This window comes from Strongylocentrotus purpuratus, unplaced genomic scaffold (genome assembly GCF_000002235.5).
Source record: "Strongylocentrotus purpuratus isolate Spur 01 unplaced genomic scaffold, Spur_5.0 spur5_scaffold_9, whole genome shotgun sequence".
NCBI lineage: Eukaryota > Metazoa > Echinodermata > Echinoidea > Camarodonta > Strongylocentrotidae > Strongylocentrotus > Strongylocentrotus purpuratus.
Genome location: NW_022145615.1, coordinates 27,061,099 through 27,079,688, shown reverse-complemented (window position 1 = coordinate 27,079,688; position 18,590 = coordinate 27,061,099). Strand labels below are relative to the sequence as shown.

General features: G+C 37.6%; 2 protein-coding genes across 2 annotated transcripts in view; one reads left to right on the top strand and one right to left on the bottom strand.

The window, feature by feature from the left end:
• Nucleotides 1-2,478: 2,478 nt before the first annotated feature.
• On the bottom strand, nt 2,479-5,949 carry LOC593817. The gene is made up of 3 exons (XM_795690.5): nt 5,777-5,949; nt 4,476-4,830; nt 2,479-3,524 (listed from the first exon to the last, which is right to left on the bottom strand). The coding sequence occupies exons 2-3, from the start codon at nt 4,774-4,776 to the stop codon at nt 3,382-3,384; spliced, it is 444 nt and encodes a 147-aa protein (XP_800783.1). The 5' UTR covers nt 4,777-4,830; nt 5,777-5,949; the 3' UTR covers nt 2,479-3,381.
• Nucleotides 5,950-11,345: 5,396 nt separating this feature from the next.
• LOC593810 (MAM and LDL-receptor class A domain-containing protein 1) overlaps nt 11,346-18,590 on the top strand; it is a 30,065-nt gene continuing 22,820 nt past the window's right edge. The window contains exon 1 of the mRNA XM_793272.5: nt 11,346-11,606. Within this exon, the coding sequence (XP_798365.4) occupies nt 11,531-11,606 (76 nt within the window). The 5' untranslated portion in view covers nt 11,346-11,530. The remainder of the gene's footprint in view (nt 11,607-18,590) is intronic.

Here is an 18,590-nt window from a genome sequence, read left to right as displayed (position 1 = left end):
GGGCACTTATTAGAAAGGGAAAGGGGTAGTTATGAGAAGGGGAAGGAGCTCTCTCTTTTTAATGGGGCACTTATCATAAGGAAAAGGGGCACTTATTAGAAAATAAGAGGGGCACATGTTTAAATGAAAGGTGTGCTCATCCGAGTTTAAAAAAGGGGTAGTTATTAAAAGGAGAAGGGGCACTTCTTACAAAGGAAAAAAAGGGAAGTTGTCAAAGTAAAAGGAGCAAGGGCAATTATCAGATTTGAAGGGGGCACTTCCCGTACCTGAAAAGAGGCACTTACTAGAGATTAAAAAGGGCACTTATTCAAGATAATTTCAAGATTTATGAGAATGGAAAATGGACACTTATTGCAAAGGAAAATGGGAACATGTCGAAGAAAAAGGGGCACGTGTCAAAAATAAAAAGGACACTCATCAGAGGTGGAAGGGGCACTTTTACTAAGTAATAGGGGCACTTGTCAAAGTAAAAGAGGCGCCTTTCCTATGTAAAAGGGGCACTTCTTACAAAATAAAAGGGGCACTTTTCCTATGTAAAAAGGGGCACTTTGCCCCCCTGCCCCCCGGGAGGGCCGCCTCTGACCCTACACCAATTTGTGTCCTGCTAATGTCACAAATTAATTAGGTATCAAAATATGCTTTATCTGACAGTAATTAAATGCCAATACCCCCTGTGCTTCCGGGGACTCCACCCCTTGACCCCCGCCGAGAAACGTTCAGCGGGGCCTGCATGTAAGAGTGGGGTGATGGGGATTTTTTTTTTTGTCTACCCCCCCCCCCCCCCCTAACAAAAAAAAAAAGTTTTTTGCCACTGCCAGTGTCACCATTACGTACCAATATTTGGCTCGCATAATTTCAAATTTGCCCCTCCCCCCCCCCCCCCCCCCTCAGAAGTCCTGGATCCGCGCCTGCGCAAAGGGATGCGAATTATACAAATGGATTTACACAATAATTCACCAATTTAACGATAAGATACATTCAAGATGTTTACAATTTGTTCAATGTCCCACGTGAATTAGAGAAACTGTATGAATAAATCATGTGTCTATGTACGACACATCGTATATATTCAACAGTTATCCTTGACAGATTATAATAAATTGCATTATAGGTATTTGGTATGGCCTAAATATGTATTCCACACTTGTTCTTTAGTGTATATAAAAAATTACATTATCGGTATTCGGTATTACTTTAACTAGAACTGTTGGTGGGCATTATAGAGTATAAGAACAATTTTCGTTCGCAACCGAATTCCTGTCTCTTGATGAGTTACTTTTGCAGAAATTGAAGTAACGGATAGAATAAAGATTTGAGAAGAATACGACAAACTGCTTTTGAAATAAAATATATTATAAAGAGTTCGTATTAAGAAATTTATATCAATATAATTATTTTCTGCATTAGCGGGTCTGTACTAATAAGAAAAATTGCACACTGGCAACATTCATAATTTAAATTGACCAAATTAAGTTTGGAAACCCATTACGGTTAAACAGGTTAAGAGCACGGGGTAAGATCCAGGCCTCACTGGTCTGGAGTTACATACACATAACAATACAATGTTTGTTTTAGCAATAACCACCTATCACCACCAATTTCACATCCAAATCACAACAAGATTCAAAAGCGAAAGACTACAATGTTGATACATGTAATAGGCAAGTATGAAAATGTTATGGTATATATATATATATATGTATAATCGCCCTGTCGCTTGGCGCATGCGTGTTTTGACTCACCATTGCAGTTTTTCTACAGGATAACAGGCAACAAGCAACACAAAATAGGTTTGTTTGTTTATCCATTTTATTAGAAGACATACATGTAAGCCTTTAATATTGCATTTTATCATTTGAAGTTGAATCGGTAGTCATTCAACAAAAATGTAATTTCAGCAACATCAGGTCTGTGGTACTTGTTTGATACAATATTTATTTATTTTTGTAATCTAAAAGAAAAGAAAAAGTAGGTTGAAATTAGGAAGAACGGTAAAAAGAAGAGGAAGAAGAAGGAAAGAAAGAAAGAAATGAAAAAAGCAAATGAAGAAGGAAATAAAGAAAGAAATGAAAAAAGGAAATGAAGAAGGAGAAAAAGAAAGACAAGGAGAAGAAGAAGAAAAGAAAAAGAAGAAGAGAAAGAAGTAGGAGAAAATAAAGAAGACGAAGAAGAATGAAATAAAAGAGGAAATGAAGGAGAAGAAGAAGCAGAAGGGGAAGAAGGAGACAAAGAAGAAAACTGAACTGCAGTTAGCGCTACAGGATTTTACCTAGTTACAGAAATTGATACCTGAGCGGTCGACCGCGAAGAGTTACCTCACCAGGCCCACCTAATTGTTAAAGTGCTATAGGGATTCGTGATTATTATGACTTACAAAGCACATACTACATGTATGTCACATTTACTCCACAATTTCTTGAATTTGTTTTCCTCTCAATATCCTTAGTTAGGTTGAGACATCGGTAGGCATTAAGCTGATTTGAAATTCCCATTAGTATTTGTTCATTTATTCAATTCATTCTGCGGCTCGTGTTGCAGTATTTCAGTCAATTTGATATTTTATTATGGATTCAAGATCATACGTCATATTCTCTTAAACATAATGGTCTCTATTCTACTAATTCGGTTATACCAAATGCTGAAACTAAGTCACGTTTTAACAAAGGGACTAAATTCGACATAAGTCTAAACTATGTTGTGAAATTCAACTTAATTTTGAGCTACTCAGATTGCAACCCAGCGGCTGGTTTAAATCATAGAATAACCGGGTACAGATAAGTTCTTCAAAACGGGAATAATATCAATAACATTACAAAAACATCTTATTTATACTTCATGATTCCTTTTACTATTGTAATGACATAAATACCTGCCTGGTTTTTCTTAATTTTTATTAATATTTGATTATTAATACAACAAGATTTTGAAAACAGCCTAGCACCTAGAACTACACAAAAACTTCGACATCGAGCATGTCATTTGGAGAACAAGATTCCATTTGGATTAATTAACTCAGTTAGCAATGAAACGACTTTCACCAAACTGTCTCTAGTTGAATATACATATATCCATGGAATACATCAATTCATTCAATTACTCTCCATCCAACATCTTCAGCCACTGCTTCAAGCACGTTTTCAGTCGAACAGGCTCGTATAATCGAGTGTTAAAGATCAACCTTATATTCATCCATCTTTGTAACTATCACTGCTTTGAGTTCTTGCAAGCAAAAATTTATCCATTCTTTACAAAACGATACATCTCCTAGATGTGTTCGTATGTTATAGCGCCATCCTGCAGTTCTGATCCACACCGAATATACTCCTTTCGACTAAGTACCAAAAAGGTTCACTTCAGCGCTAGAATCGAGTATGAGTGTCTCTAAGAGAAGTCTCTGTAATGGATATAGGTGATGGCTAGGACAGCGACTACTACTGTTGTGACCAATGTGATGATTCTGTCTGTTGTAGAGGCTGGCTGCTGGGGATCTTGGCAGCTATGTTTTGATGACTTTTTGGTCGATTCTGCAAGAGAAGACAAAAGGAATCAAAGATCAGATAATATTGTTAGAGGAATAACTTATAGTTTAGAATGACAGAAACAGGATTCTTCTTGTAAATTATTAATATAGCTAAATTTATAATGTCTTAATTAAAGTCGCTTTTCAAAAATGAAATAATGTTTCCTCATTTAATAATATCTAATTCTATTGATTGTAATTGCATGCACACTTATTAGAAGATGTGTAACGCTACTGTCGCTACAAGCGATCTGAGGATTTCAAACCCCCATAGCATTCCGTCTTTTAGTTTTATCCATCTACGTTCTTTCAGCTGTGCAAACCTATTGATTCAGTCCCCTATAGCCTTGAATTTTTTTCCACGGGGAAGGGGGTTCGACTTTTGCTCGCCAGCCCACCCTCTATGATTTCCTAACTAGGGATTGTAGTGTGGCTTTTTATGTACTAAAATGTTTGAAATATAAATATATTTTGTTGTTGTTGAAAGATTTTAAGATGTTTGAAATGTGTATAGACCGCTGTGTACATCTTTCCCTTTGTATCCGCCTCTGGTTATATTTCTATCATGATTTACAGAATAAATACATGAAGATATATTTTCAAGAAATCCAATCTGCTTCTCATTCCAATATCTATTTCCCTATTAGCATCATGAATAACTTCAAATTCCATTACAACAACAACAACAACAAAATCATTTTTAACTGAACAAGTTGTAAGTGAAAGCAGGAACTTCAAAACATGCTTTAAAAGAGGTGACATATATTGATTGTATATATATCAGAGTTCCTTCCATGTCTTATGTTTGATGCCTACATGTACATTCAATAGAATGTTAAAGCTCTCTAACTGGCAGGGGTGTACTTGTTGAGCATGCGACCTTTTGACCGCTTTCTTCTTGACTCTTAAAATAAGAACATAATATTCCTTGATGGCATCCCTCTCATATACCAACCTTCTTTGATGACGTCAGCCATCTTTGAATACCCGTTCTTTGTCAGGATCGTCTTGAGCCTCTTAGCCGCTTCGTCATCGCTCCCGTGTTCGTTTACCCACTCGTTAAGGAGATGTTGCGTTGCACCTTCAAGATTTGATGACTTCTTGCCGAGGGTCGTCGCCTTTTTTATGATAAGCTTGTCGAGATTAAGGGTGTCACCAAAAGATCGTATTGTGTCATTTTTACTGTCGTTGGTGGCTTCGAACTGGTTTGCCATTCGGAGAGTGACGTCGGCGCTGAGTCTAGTTCTTTTGGCCATGTTGCGATCGAGAGGGTGACTGATGATAATGATGACGAGATGTTCGAATATGAACTGCAATTTAGAAGAAAATATAAGGCATAGACAAGAGGGTAGGTGTAGGTTTTTATATCTTGAAGGTTCGTATTACAAACCGATATCTTGCGTCCTTTTTGTATGGGCAATAACAAACGGGAAGGTATTGAAATTAAGGATTGTATTTAAATATAGGCCTATGTTTTTATTTTGAATGAGGTAACCCCATTTTACTCCATTATTGAGCGAAACGAAATTTGATAGGATGCTTAGGTGTCAGAATCGCATACATGTGGAACTCTCCCTGCATCATTATAGCAGGGGGTGTGACTTTTAAGGTCACATATCTCCCTGTTTATAGTCAGGCATTTCCACCCTGGGAAGGCTGTCAAGTGCCGCAAATTCAACAGTCAAGATAGTTAAGTTTACATGTGTACAATTCTGATTTATAATAAGACCTCCCTGCATAGACAGAAATATCTGTCTGGTGTGGGCAATTCTTCAATAAAACTGACATTTGTCAACCTTCCGCCTATAGCATACTATAGGCGGTCAGTGGAGCCAGACATGTATAGTCTAAGCGGAACAACCCTTGATACCGGCGTTTATATCAGAGACTGAAGCTGTCATCTATCGTATAAGCTTTTGATGTGAAACAATTAAAAGCAATATTCAGGATAATTGTATATACATTGTATACTGCTAATCTAATAGCAGGTTCTAATAAGTTCTAATATTTCAGGCTTTGCTCACATCCTCTGCTTGTTATAATCGCAATAATAATTCTCACGTACTACGAACTTTACGGTATATACAATTATTGGCTCACTGTGTGCGATTATAGTGCGCTCACCGTATGCGATTATAGTGCAATCACTGTATATCTCCACAGCGTTTGATAACTCAGTATTATCAGGGAGTATGATGAAGAGAGTGTATATGTTATGCAGCTTGCAGTACGAGATGAGTTCATGAAATAGCTTACCTCTTTCTCACTTTTCCACAGGATTCTGCTTTACCATTTACACCAATGTATATTATGTATTTCCAAGGATTAAGGCCAACTCAGTAGATTGCAATACTCAGTAAATGTGTAGTTAAAACACCTGCACAATATACTGTACACGTTGAACTCTCAAAACCGAACACCATGTAAACAAGTAGTGTGTTGCACGAAAGGGTATTCCTGAATAGAAAAACGGAGTGAATGCCCTCCACGGGTGACTGAATCACCATAAAAGGGACCTTTGAGCGTTTGGGGGTTTGAACAACCATTTGTGAAATGAAGTTTGGGAATAGTATTGTGCTTCCCACGTGTAGTGTGTTTTATGAATTTAAACCCGAGAGATTCTATCAGAAAATTTGAACATGGTAACTACATGGCTACATCTGTTTCATCAACGTGATTTAATTGTTGACAGAGTGTTTTTATTAGAGCAAGTAGACCAGTAATGGATAATCAGCGTCCTTCAATAGGCTTCGAAAGTTAAAAGGGACGACATGTATTGGAATATATTTTAATATTCGGGGCCGACTCAAATTTATCAATATTCAGTGCTCGATCTTTACATGTTTCTTGTCCCTATTTTGCTTTTGAACTGTCGCCTCTTTATCCCTTTTATAGCTTCATAAATTGTATAAATTGTATAACCCCCTCACATTCTCTCTCTCTCTCTCTCTCTCTCTCTCTTTCTCTATGTGCCTATTTTTAATCGCCCCCTGCCCATTGCATGCTCCTAGCGCCCGCGCCTCTTATTCCATCAAAACAAAACCATACACAATATGACACATTCTTCTAAATTAGAAAAAAAGATAATGTGTTCATATTAATAATTTTATATGTAAGATTGCTTACAATTAGTCATCGCTTTTTATCTTTCCCAGTTAGAATCATGAACATGATATATTTTGGTAGTTTTTCAGTCTCATCAGCGCCTTTGATTAGGCAACTAGATATTGGCGCTTTATACATTCATGGATCGGTATGGATATAGGCCTACTCACTTGATAACTTTGTTGGCTGTTATCTAATGGTAGAAAAAGTTTTGATTGTATAAATGAATGGAAATTGGTATTTAAAAGGTTTTGGACAGTTACATATTCGAATACAGCTACTGCGTTTGACTTTGCTAAGGCACTATTATACAAATTTCTAAGCAATTTGTAAATACAGATCTTATATCATAATGTGATATGCACTATGCATAATTATATGAACGAATACAGGAAAAATGAATAAGGGTAAAAAGTGATTATTAATTATTGACCCTCAAGCTGAGTTTTTGCTCTTGAGATTTTTGTTCTCTTTTACTTCAAGAATAACAGTACGCAAAACCAACTGAGCGTTTGTGGTAGCCGATTTCGGTGAGAAAATACGACCGCCTACATGTTTCGATCAAATTAAGAAAATTAATTACCGCTTATAATTATGATGCATGTTTGAAAGTATATAACTAGCCTACTTCCTGTAACTGATGGTGATGACTATGAATTTTTAATCAGATCATTAATGATTTGGACATTAATGTAAAATTAACATCATGGAGCACCACGAATACCGAACATGTTTTCATTTATAACTGTATATGACTCAGAATTATATTCAAATTTGTAATAATTTTTCTACAATATAGGCCCATACATTTGGTTAGAAGCGTCTGCTAAGGGTTTGGCACGGTTTCAACACCCTAATATCTCTCGGCACATGATACCATGTCATAATAGCTCAACATTAATAACACAAATGGAAAGCACAATTTATGTTTTATTGTATATATCGGGACACATCAAGTCTTGACTCGAGAATCGTGAATTATATTCATAAATGTCACCCTCTCTTGTTGATAACATACAGTGTTCGTCAAAACACCTCCGTTTTTTTTAAATTTCTATTTCGTTACTAGTGCAGAAATGATGTCATGACACCGTAGCATATCTTACTTAATAACGCGTTTTCATGTCATCCTCTGCCTTGATAGGGTTGCCATCATTTCGTGTTTATTGTGATGGTTATGGACCTACAATGCAAGTCGTTGTTATATACAATTCAAATCGATTCAATTCAATTCAAATTCAATTCACATGAACATTTATTTTCTTCCATTCAATTTGACAACATATTTGACATCTGTTCAAACAATGCGATTTATACGTAGGAACATAATATAATTAAAGAACTTGTTTTTACAAGGAAGAATGCGCGAAACCCGATAAGCAGAGCTTGTAATGGGTACGCCCGAATACACAAATACATAATATACATTATAAATAGAAGAAAGGAAGTAAGGGATAGGCAAGGAGGAGAGGATCGAGGATAGGGAGCTTGGGGAAAGAGAAAAGAAGAGAGGAAAAGAAGAGGACTGCAACATGGTAGCAATGGAGTGTATCGTATCGCATGCATAAGCAACATAATGGCAAGATATAGGTAAAGGGTATAATGTTGAAATATTTGACTGCATATATATATATATATATATATATATATATATATATATACTTCTTTACAAGTGCATGCATTTATACAACATAAGCCTATACATTGATCTACATTTGCCACACTCCACCCAGGTGATGTAAATGGGAACCGGTACGAAGGAATTCCTTGAATGCTGTGAGCACCGATATCGGTAGCCTAGCAGAGCCAGGGTAATATTGGAGCGCTTTGAGCACCCTGCAGGGTGGATAATATGTGCGCTATATAAAATATCCAATATTATTATTATTATTATTATGCATGTATGTTTACATAATTATACACATGCATACAACATATATATACTTACACATCCATAAAACACATCCCCTTAGACAATATACATACACACTCGTCTACCTAATCGGGTAGAGGGCTAGTACTTATGCACTTTAATTTAAAATGTTACATTGTTTAAGCTTCCCAGAGAAGCTTAACAGAGAGGTAAATCGTTGCAAAGCTTAGGGCCGGTAAAACGAATATTATTTTGAAAAATACGATTATGGTGTTTGGGAATATGGATTTCATCAGTTGATCTGGTACCAGGCGCGTACGCAGACGGGGGCTTTTATGGTTACCCCCCCCCCCCCTCAATTTTTGTTTATGTGTGGGTATTGGAGAATAGAACCCTTTTTAGCATCTCTTTAAGAAAATCACGTCTGGCAATTCGAATCATACGTTTATTTTGAAGATTGCATTGACATCTTTGATCTTTGAACTCCCAAGGGAAATTATCTGCTGTTCATGTGCCAATGTTGTTGCCAGTGTGTTCTCGATCCCCTGCAACTTTCCTTACTTCCACCCCTTTCAATAAGATAATTTTGAATAATACACCCTCGTCATAATGAGAGGACGTTGGTGTTTCTTTTCTTCGTTTTATTGTCTGCAAATTTCAAAGAATAAACCGTCGGAGACATTAATATTGGCATGTTTCGTATGTGAAATTGGCCTTCTTAGGTTTAGATCTGTAGTGTAGCTCGGGCGGTTCCTTCTCTCCGGCCTTACTACTAGACAAAATATATAACATCAACAACAAAATACGCTACCAGCTACTGTCACGGAGCGCTTATACATGGTATCTACTGGGCGGAGAGTTAGGTAGCGTGTGAAGGCACAACTGTTTAGCCACTTTAGTCAAATATACTGTGCAAACGACTATAGAAACAGAGTCTAGCATTACCCTTGGCAGTTTTGTTGGATTGCTGGAGCTGTACACATACTCGTTATTTGTTTCGGGTTAAATCTATCCTATCTTCTCTTTAATTGTGTATTTCTGTGTTCTCCTTCAATCTATCCTCTTCTCTTTTGTCATGAATTTCTCTTTTTTCTTCAATCTATCCTTTTTCTCCTTCGTTATATATTTCTTTGTTTTTCCTTCAATCTATCCCCCAGTCCTCCTTTATTATATATTTCTTTTGTTCTCCTTTATTCTAACCTCTTCTCTTTTGTTTTATGTATTTCGTTGTTTCTCCTTCAATCTATCTCTTTGTTTTAATCTGATAGATGATCCCTTTCTCCTTCTTTATGTATATATTTCCTTGTTTTTCCTTAGTCTAGATGATGATCCTCTTGGCTCTTCAATTATGTATTTCTATGTTCTTCCTTTGACTTATCCTAGCTCTTCTCTTTCCTTATGTATTTCCTTGTTTATTCTTCTCCATATCCTCTCCACTATCCTTGTTTTCCCTTTCTATCATCTTTGCTTGCAGTTGCACATATATAGTGCGCTGACGACTACCAGAGCACTTCTTGGAATTTTTTCGCGAAAATGGCTAAACAGTTGTGTTAAAAAAAATATGCGCCAGTCGGTCGGTCATGCACGTCATGATACGTTATCCGCATCGTTCTACTTACCCCCCCCCCCCCCCTTTATTGGCAGAACCAGGGGCCCTGGGCGGCTGGGCCCTCTTCCCTGGCAAAAACACAGATGAAAACACGTTAATTTTTACCTCTTTTCTTGTTTTAAAAAAAAAAACGGGCCCCTTCCGTGGCAAAAAAAAAGAAAAGGGGGGACGGATGTTGAGTTAAAACAAAAGTGGGCACTGTCCCCCACCCCCCCCCCCCCCTCGTTGAGCACCAAAAAAACCTCACTACCTCCTAAGGGGGCACATACATTTTATATTCCTGAACAAAGAGCAAATGATTCCCTAGGAACTAGGGGTTACAGATAAATGATGAGGTTTATAGGATGGTAGGCAAGAAACTGCGTGTTTTAGCAGTTGTATTTGAACATTCCAAGGTTGTTAAAAGGAGCTAGAATTTTAGTTTGAAAAGGGCACGCTTATTATACATATAAAGGCCAAGCTTTGAAAACGAAAACGATTTTATTTCTCAAGGGGTACAGTTTGTTCATATGATATTTGGGCATTGTACCTCCTGCCCCCTTGGCTACCACCTTTTTATCGTGGTTTTGGAAATAGCGTATACCTGTTACTACACAAAGCTGCATCGATTATTTGGAACTATGGCTCTTCAGATGACCGCAAAGAGCCACCATTTGTAAGCAACACTGGGAAATATCCCGGAAATATAAATCTGAGTTGGTCCTTGGAATGGATAGAGTTGGTCCTAGGATGGATGCATCGGGTAAATAGTTCGAGGCTTGATGGAGTCGATAGCTTGAATGAGAAAGATTTCTCTATCTAATTTGTTTTTTCTGAATAAATTTGACATAAATTTGACATATCAATATAGAATCATATTTCGAAGTCATTCTTAGTTTCATATAATCTTTTGATTGGTGCAATGCTGGAGCGAAAATACTGAATGATAGCTCTATACAAAATGGCGCATACATTTACTGATCCTTTTCGTAATTATATCCGCCATTTCGTAGAACCAGGTAAATTTCCCTGGTAGAACTATCATGGTAATTCAGTATTTTCGCTGCGCGCAATGCAATCGGGACCACGGGTTATGTGTCGTCAGTCAAGACCCCTCGATTTGAGGCTAAACACAGAGGACAAGCTAATAGGAGGATTAACTTAGCCTCTGCTGGGGGACGTCTGCGACGCAAATAACTCTCCATCCTCATCCGCGGTCACCAATGTCAAATTGCAGGGGGCGTATACATGTACCAGTTCGTGCCTCGAGCCCATGCATGCACCTCTATACCAGTCGACAGGTTGTACGGGAGTTGGTAGGAGGGTATTATGAAACCCTTTCTAGTCAGATTCAGAGTTCTAAACGTTCTTTCCTTCGTGCTTTTTTAGGCTCGCTGTGGAATCATATATTCCTTTAGTTTATAGATTATATTGTGCTTTCATCATGGTTCTATATTGTCGTGTTTGTGCTGCTGCATGTACGCTCAGCTATTTGCTCTTTCTTCTGTTGGTGTCGGGAGGTAAGACGTACAGTTAGTTGTAAAATATTTTGTTCATGTTCGTTATATACGTGTCATAATACTCTCACATAACAATACATTTATTTTGTCATACGTCATGTCCAAAATTATGTCAACTTTAATGGTTGGAATTACTAGAAAAACATGTGTATATGCAATCGTATCTGCTGTGGAGGTTCGTATAGCCAGGGCAAGTCTCACCTCCCTGGTATAGCTATAGTTGGATAACTTATTTTTAGATTGTATGTACGTATAGTATAGTTTAGTTTGTTATACTCTTTGTAAGATTTGTTGTTATTATACTCAATCATGTTTATACTCAGCTCTTTTCCCTATATATCTACATATGTTTTTAATATGGACCTCTGTCTTGTGAAGCTGAGAAATAAAGTTCTGAATTGAAAATTGAATTGAACTATATCCAGGACCGCACGGTCGATATTTGGGTTATATGTGATCCCCACTTCTAAGCTGAGAGAGACGTTGCACACGTTTCTATGGACCCTAGACTAGCTCCCTAGAGTCAAGACCCTGACCTATCTGACCGATCTTCGGTTGGCTTCACTCATCAAGAAACAAGGTCGGACAAGTCGGTTGTTGGAGATGAACGAAATTTTTATAAATGACGTGAAAAGTGTGAGTTCAACCTCAAAAGCCGTGATTTATCTTTGATGTTTTTCTTGCCCCCCCCCCCCAAAGAAAAACCACCCCCCAAAAAATCCGACATGTTTAAAGCCTCTCTGAACTAGTTTGGCCAGGAGGGATTAGACCTCCCTGCATGGTCACTGACAGGTGGTAATCTCATCAAATCAGCTCTCAATTTACATGAGAAAATGGGGACAAACGGTCACCGATTAGGCTTTGTTTGCTATATAGCGGGCGCACGTAGCTACACGTAGTACAGTGGGGTTTTAAAGTAAAAGTCTACAACAGGGCGTCTAAGCTCTCTCCAGAGACATCTTCTGCTCTCATAAAACTTCAGATGTTTCGGAAGTAAAAATGATACAAAAACGAGATATAGAGCGTCAGAAATAATGATAATCCTCGTTATCTGAGCATGTTTCTTTTTTTACATTATTTAGTAGAAACCCTGAGCACCCGCCCCGACTTGTCGACTATTCTCCATCATGTTCAAATATTTTGATGTATCGTGTGAATTAAACGTGAATGATCGTAGTGCTTGATAACGAGATGGCATAACGATTCCCTCAATAAATCAAAATGAGGAACTTTGTAAGCTGTGTGCTTAGTACTTGTGTGGATGATTGATTGTGATGTAAATTTACTCCCATTTCTTTTTTATGCGAAAAAGATGATTTCGAAACAAGTCCGAAAAGTAAGCGTGTGAGCTGGCACTGGTAATGGTATTCATCTTGAAACAAAATTTGTCGACTAATTAGAGCAAATATAGTAACGAATAAGCAAGGGCTAGAATTATTTTTGCTCCAAGTGTTATTAACTCTCGTATTACCACGATATGATATGATTACAGAAAACTTGTTCAAGCCGTAAGTTTAGAATTAATAGCGGATGTCAAAAAGGGTATGGTATGGCTCTACCCCCCTCCCCCGCATCTTGTCAACAATTTACTTCTTTTTTTTTTTTTTTACTTCTTCTTCTTTTTCTTTCTCCTCCTTCTCCCTTATTAGTTATTACCTCATTCTTCTGTTTCTTCTTCTCCTCCCCTGCGCCTTCCGCCTTCTTTATCTTCCCCTTCTTCTTCTCCTTCATTCCTCTTTTTCTTCTTCTTGTCCATCAGCAGAATATAGTTGGAAGGTAACGAACACTCCCCCCCCCCCCCTCCTCTTTCAAATGTCCCAGCGACGCCCTTGCAATGGCCATAGGGGGGTTATCACTTTACTACCAGGCAACCGGATTGATTTGAAACGAAATGACTTTTAGATTGATATTACTAGGACACCGCCCCCTTATATTCCATGATGTCTTTCTGCGTTGTTTCACAAAGTCGGAGTAAATATTATAACCGCATTATCGAAAGGAAGCAGAAAACGGGGAGTTACAAATTGAAGAAAGTCGATGAAACCATAGGAAGTGACGATTTTGTTTTTGTAATCATTTGACGTCATTCGTGACGTCAGGTGTGTTGTCGATCAACTCACTCATTTGTTTCACTACAAACAAAATGTTTCTCTTCTCCCAGCTTGAAAGGGTTGGAACTCTATGAGCACAATAGCACTTAAACATGATCCTGGTGTGAGCCTGTTAGGATTGCCACATGACATTGTGTTCACCTCTGGCGGCTTTCCAAGTTCCTAGTTTGCGAAAGTTTGCCAGTCGTTACGCTTGAAAAAAAAATACGAGAGCCGAATACCTGAATCAGAATTCTCAAATTCTTTTATCTGGAGCTCTAAAAAGTAGATTAAAGAATATCATCAGACTCTATGTGGTTGCACCCGAAATGAAGTTGTCATTTTTTTTTTTTTTTTTGATTTTGTATAAACATCGCTCTCTTCGTCTCTCGTATCTTGTCAATCCTGGGAGCAATGTTTTATATTGGTGAATAGAAGGCTCTATACTCTCATCTGAAAGGTCATGGGCATAGGTCCGATACCCGCTCCGTTACTCTTGGCCCATGTACCTGTCAATGCTGGGGTAATAATGTAATACTTGCATTGACCGTAAGAAGAGCTATGATGTTTGTTATGTATTTTTTGTGTTTTTTATTGTTGTTGTTTGGGGTGATATCAGTTGTCTAAGTAAAAGTAGTAGCAGTAGTAGTAGTAGTAGTAGTAGTAGTAGTAGTAGTACTAGTAGTCGTAGTAGTAAAAGTAGTATCATTAGCACTTTTATATTATTTCAATCACACACTGTTTCAATGAGTCAATATTAGTTCAGATACACAAACGTTATCCCCGATGTGTAAATCCAGCATGCATCGATTGGCAGTGAGAACGAAACGACAGCAATGGCATGTATGCAATTTACTGTTGATGTGGAAGAGTTAATGCAAGTTCAGTGGAGTTTTTACATGTACATTTATTTCCATCCCAGGAAAAAAAATGAATTGGCACCGAGTGGCACGCGGGCTCTCTTCATGACCCGCTTGGAGGAGGAAATAAAACTAAATTTGTTGGGTTCAGGTCATCTATGCTACCCTCGGGAGTTCGCCGATGGAAGAGAGGAGGGAAAAGAGAGGGGATAATATATATACGGTATACAGGCATATATACATATATATATATATATTTATATGAAGAGAGAGAGAGAGAGAGAGAGAGAGAGAGCGAGAGAGCGAGGGGGCGGAGAGGAGAAAGGCAACGGATACGGGAAATTACCAGATGTCGGACAACGCGGAGTAGTTCTTGTTTATTAAAGGCTATAAAATGACTTTTCACTATTTCTGCTCTGTTGTTTATTTTGGTTTTTGTTTCAGTGATTGTTCATCCGTTTGTTTGATTGTTTTGTCAGAACTTTGTCACTATTCATAGATAATTCAGTGTGATTTAGTGAAACATATTATATTTATTAATTGATAGATTGTAATGAGGCTGATTAAAAATAGCAGTTCATCTCTATCACGTTTTGATTGGAAACACTTTGGGACACGCTTATGCCCGCTTTGCGGTCATGATGATGTTGGCATTTTTATAGTCGACAAATTTGTTTAAAGATGAATACCATTAACAGTGCCAGCTCACACTTTTACTTTTCTGACGTGTTTTGAAATCCTCAAAAAGAAATAGGAGTACATTTACTTCGCAATCAATCATCCATTCAAGTAGGCACACAGCTATGACAAAGTTCCTCATTTTGATTTATTGAGGAAATCGTTGGCCATCTCGTTCGGCCATTAAAAAAAAACTTATTTAGCGCCCTGCCTTTTTGAAAAATAGGAAGAAGAGGGCCTTTTTTTCCCCCAAATGGCCGCTCTCGGTACATTTTCCCTGACAGTCGGCTAGTTTTTAAAATGGTGGCCAGCATTTTTTTTTCTAATCAGAAATTGATCATTTCAGCAGTATGTTTTTCATATATTTTCAATTTAAATTTAAATTTCAATTTATTATTTCATAAAAAATCACATACAATATATATATACATTGAGAATTCTGCTGGATCATTTACACCCGATAAAGCCTATGGTTTGAGAGAAGTGGGTGGACCCATAACATAAATGACAAATGTGGAAAATACAAAACATTAAAATTCACAATAAAACAAAATGCAAGACGTACACAGGACATTACAAACTAAAACACAATAATAATACAGAACGATATAATTTATATGGTAATTGTATGTATCATAGGAAGTATATATGTGGTAAGAAGACGCAACTTAAATTTGGACTTGAAAGAACTAAGAGTGGTTACATGTTTGATTGAGTTGTCAATATTATTCCATAATTTCCCCCCTTTTTGTTGAATAGAATTCACCTTTCGTAACTTTAAACGTGCATATGGCAAGAATTTTTTTTTTTTTTGTCTTGTGTTAACATTATGTTTCTTGTCAACTGTAATAAAGTAATTATCAAACACGGGTGGTAACAAAAAATTCGAATAACGGTACATAAAGACTCCTGTTTTAATCGTTATATTATCAGAGAAATTTAGTATATTCAGTTTCTTAAACAAAGGCGGGGTATGGGCAAGATAATGGAAGTTTGAGCATAGACGAATAGCTTTCTTTTGTAAAGTATGTACTCTGTTTAAATGACACGAGCTGGCCCCTCCCCTTACAAGACTACAATAATCGAAATAAGGCAGGACAATGGCATTGTATAAAGTGAAAAGGGTTTTGAGCGGTAGAAAATAACTTAGCTTACTCAACATACCTATAGACATGCTAATCTTTCCACGAATGGAGTTGATGTGATAAACCCAAGTTAGCTTATCATCTATCTGTACTCCTAGGAAATTGATACTGCTTGCTCTTTGTATTTCAAGGTATATCTATTCATTAAAAAAAAAAAATAGGAGTCGGCCCCAAAAAAGTAGGCGGGCGGGGACGCTAAACATGATTTTTTTTTTTAAATGACCTTAGTACGATCAATTTCGAATTACGACAGTGAAACTTACTTGAGACGGTTATCCGGACAGGCCGACTTATCTATTTATTTATTCAAATATTTCGATGGGTCTATCTTAACTTGTTTATGTATTCAATTATTTATTTAGTATATTTTTTTTGACTCACTTATGTATTCATTGTATTTATTTATTTATCTATATATTAAGTTTTAGTATGAGTGTGCGCGCGTGCGTGTGTGTTTGTTTGCGTATGTGGGGGTGTGCGCGTGTGTGTATGTGAACCAATCAATGCACGTATTGAAGGCATATCGATGGGCAGAACCATGCTCCTCGGCTCCACCCTATGGAGTACACGCTTATGAACAATTATTGTCTATTCGTACTGGTTGGCATTGACTATAAAAAGCAAATTCCGAAATTAGCGAGTTCTTTAGAAGACATGATTTGCTTAGCTTTTACAATCTCTGAATCGGGTAACTTCCTAGTAGGCCTCCATAATGAATACGAGGAAAAGGGGCATGTGTTGTATTCCTGTTGCATTTATGTGTCCTATGTAAGGCTATGTTACATACATTTAATGGTTCTAGGACAATAACCCCCTGGGCAATCACCCCCGGAAAATCATGCCCCCGGGGACAATCACCCCTCGAGGACAATCACCCCCCCCCCTGGAAAATTACCCCCTAGGACAATTATCCCCAGTGGACAATTACCCTCCGAGGATAATAACCCCTTGAAGAAAAAAATCTGCTTTTATTAAAATCAACTGATTATCAGGCTGGACTTCCCTTATAACGAACAAGGGGGGGGGGTGATTTTTTTTTTTTTTTTTTTTTTTTTTTTTTTGGGGGGGGGGGGGGGTAATTGTCCCCGGGGTGGTTATCCTTGGTTGTCCTGGGAGGGGGGGTGCAGGGAGTTATTGTCCTAGGGGTATTTTCAGGGGTGGGGATAATTGTCCTCGGGGGGGGGGGGGTAATTTCCGGGCGGTGATTGTTCCGGGGGGGGGGGTGATTGTCGTGATACGACATTTCAGCTCTATCTTCTGCTCTTCCACGAAGATTGATGTTGGAATGTCGAGCTAAACCATGCAAAAAGGCAGTGCTATTACAGGGGGGTGTTTCACAAAACTTGATATCAATAACAAGTTACAAGCTACTGTTACAAGCTACTGAAATCATGGCATCTGATTGGCTAAGAGCAAATTTGTCATAGAAATCTAGCATTTGTTATAGATAATAAGTTTTGTGAAACGGGCCCCTGGTGTTTATTAAAATGTGAAAATGTCAATCAGAAATTAAGTAAACGGCTAAGAGCAAGTTTGAAAACACAATTACCTGACGTCCTGACCCTATTCAAAAACGTAGTTCAACTCGTATGTAGTACCCGAGGTAAAAGCATGTGTTTGTTATCACTATTTCATTATTGCATTCATTCGTCTAGTTATTCATTATTTTCTGGAATTATTTGGGATTTCTTTTCAAGTGTTTGTTCATCCAATCAATCGCCCATTCGTCTGTCCATTCATTCATTAGGCAATGGGGAAGGATGTCATTTCATTTTATTTTGCTCGGAATATCCTCATGGTAAATCAACTTACATAAAAATAAAAAGCAGAAAGTACTTTCAGCCAGAACTTGAACTCCACGATAGGCAGCATTTTGATGCCTTTGAGCCAGATTAAATACAAACATTATAATGTGTTACTAGTAATGCAGAACAGCAAGGTGAAGGAAAGAGGGGTGGACCGAAGTATAGAGGTGCCGTCGTCTAGTGGATACGCTGTAATTTATAAGTGAAAACTTTCAACAAGTCTCACATTTCTATTCAATAAAAGTGAAAACACAAATTGAGTGCAAACTGGGGTCGAGATACATGATACTGCCACATGCGTGATTTATACCAACAATTTTGGCCAGTTTCGATCTCACATTTTATTTCGTTATTTCATGTCATTTGTGTGGATTTCCAAATTTTAATGTATAGTGAGTAAAATTAC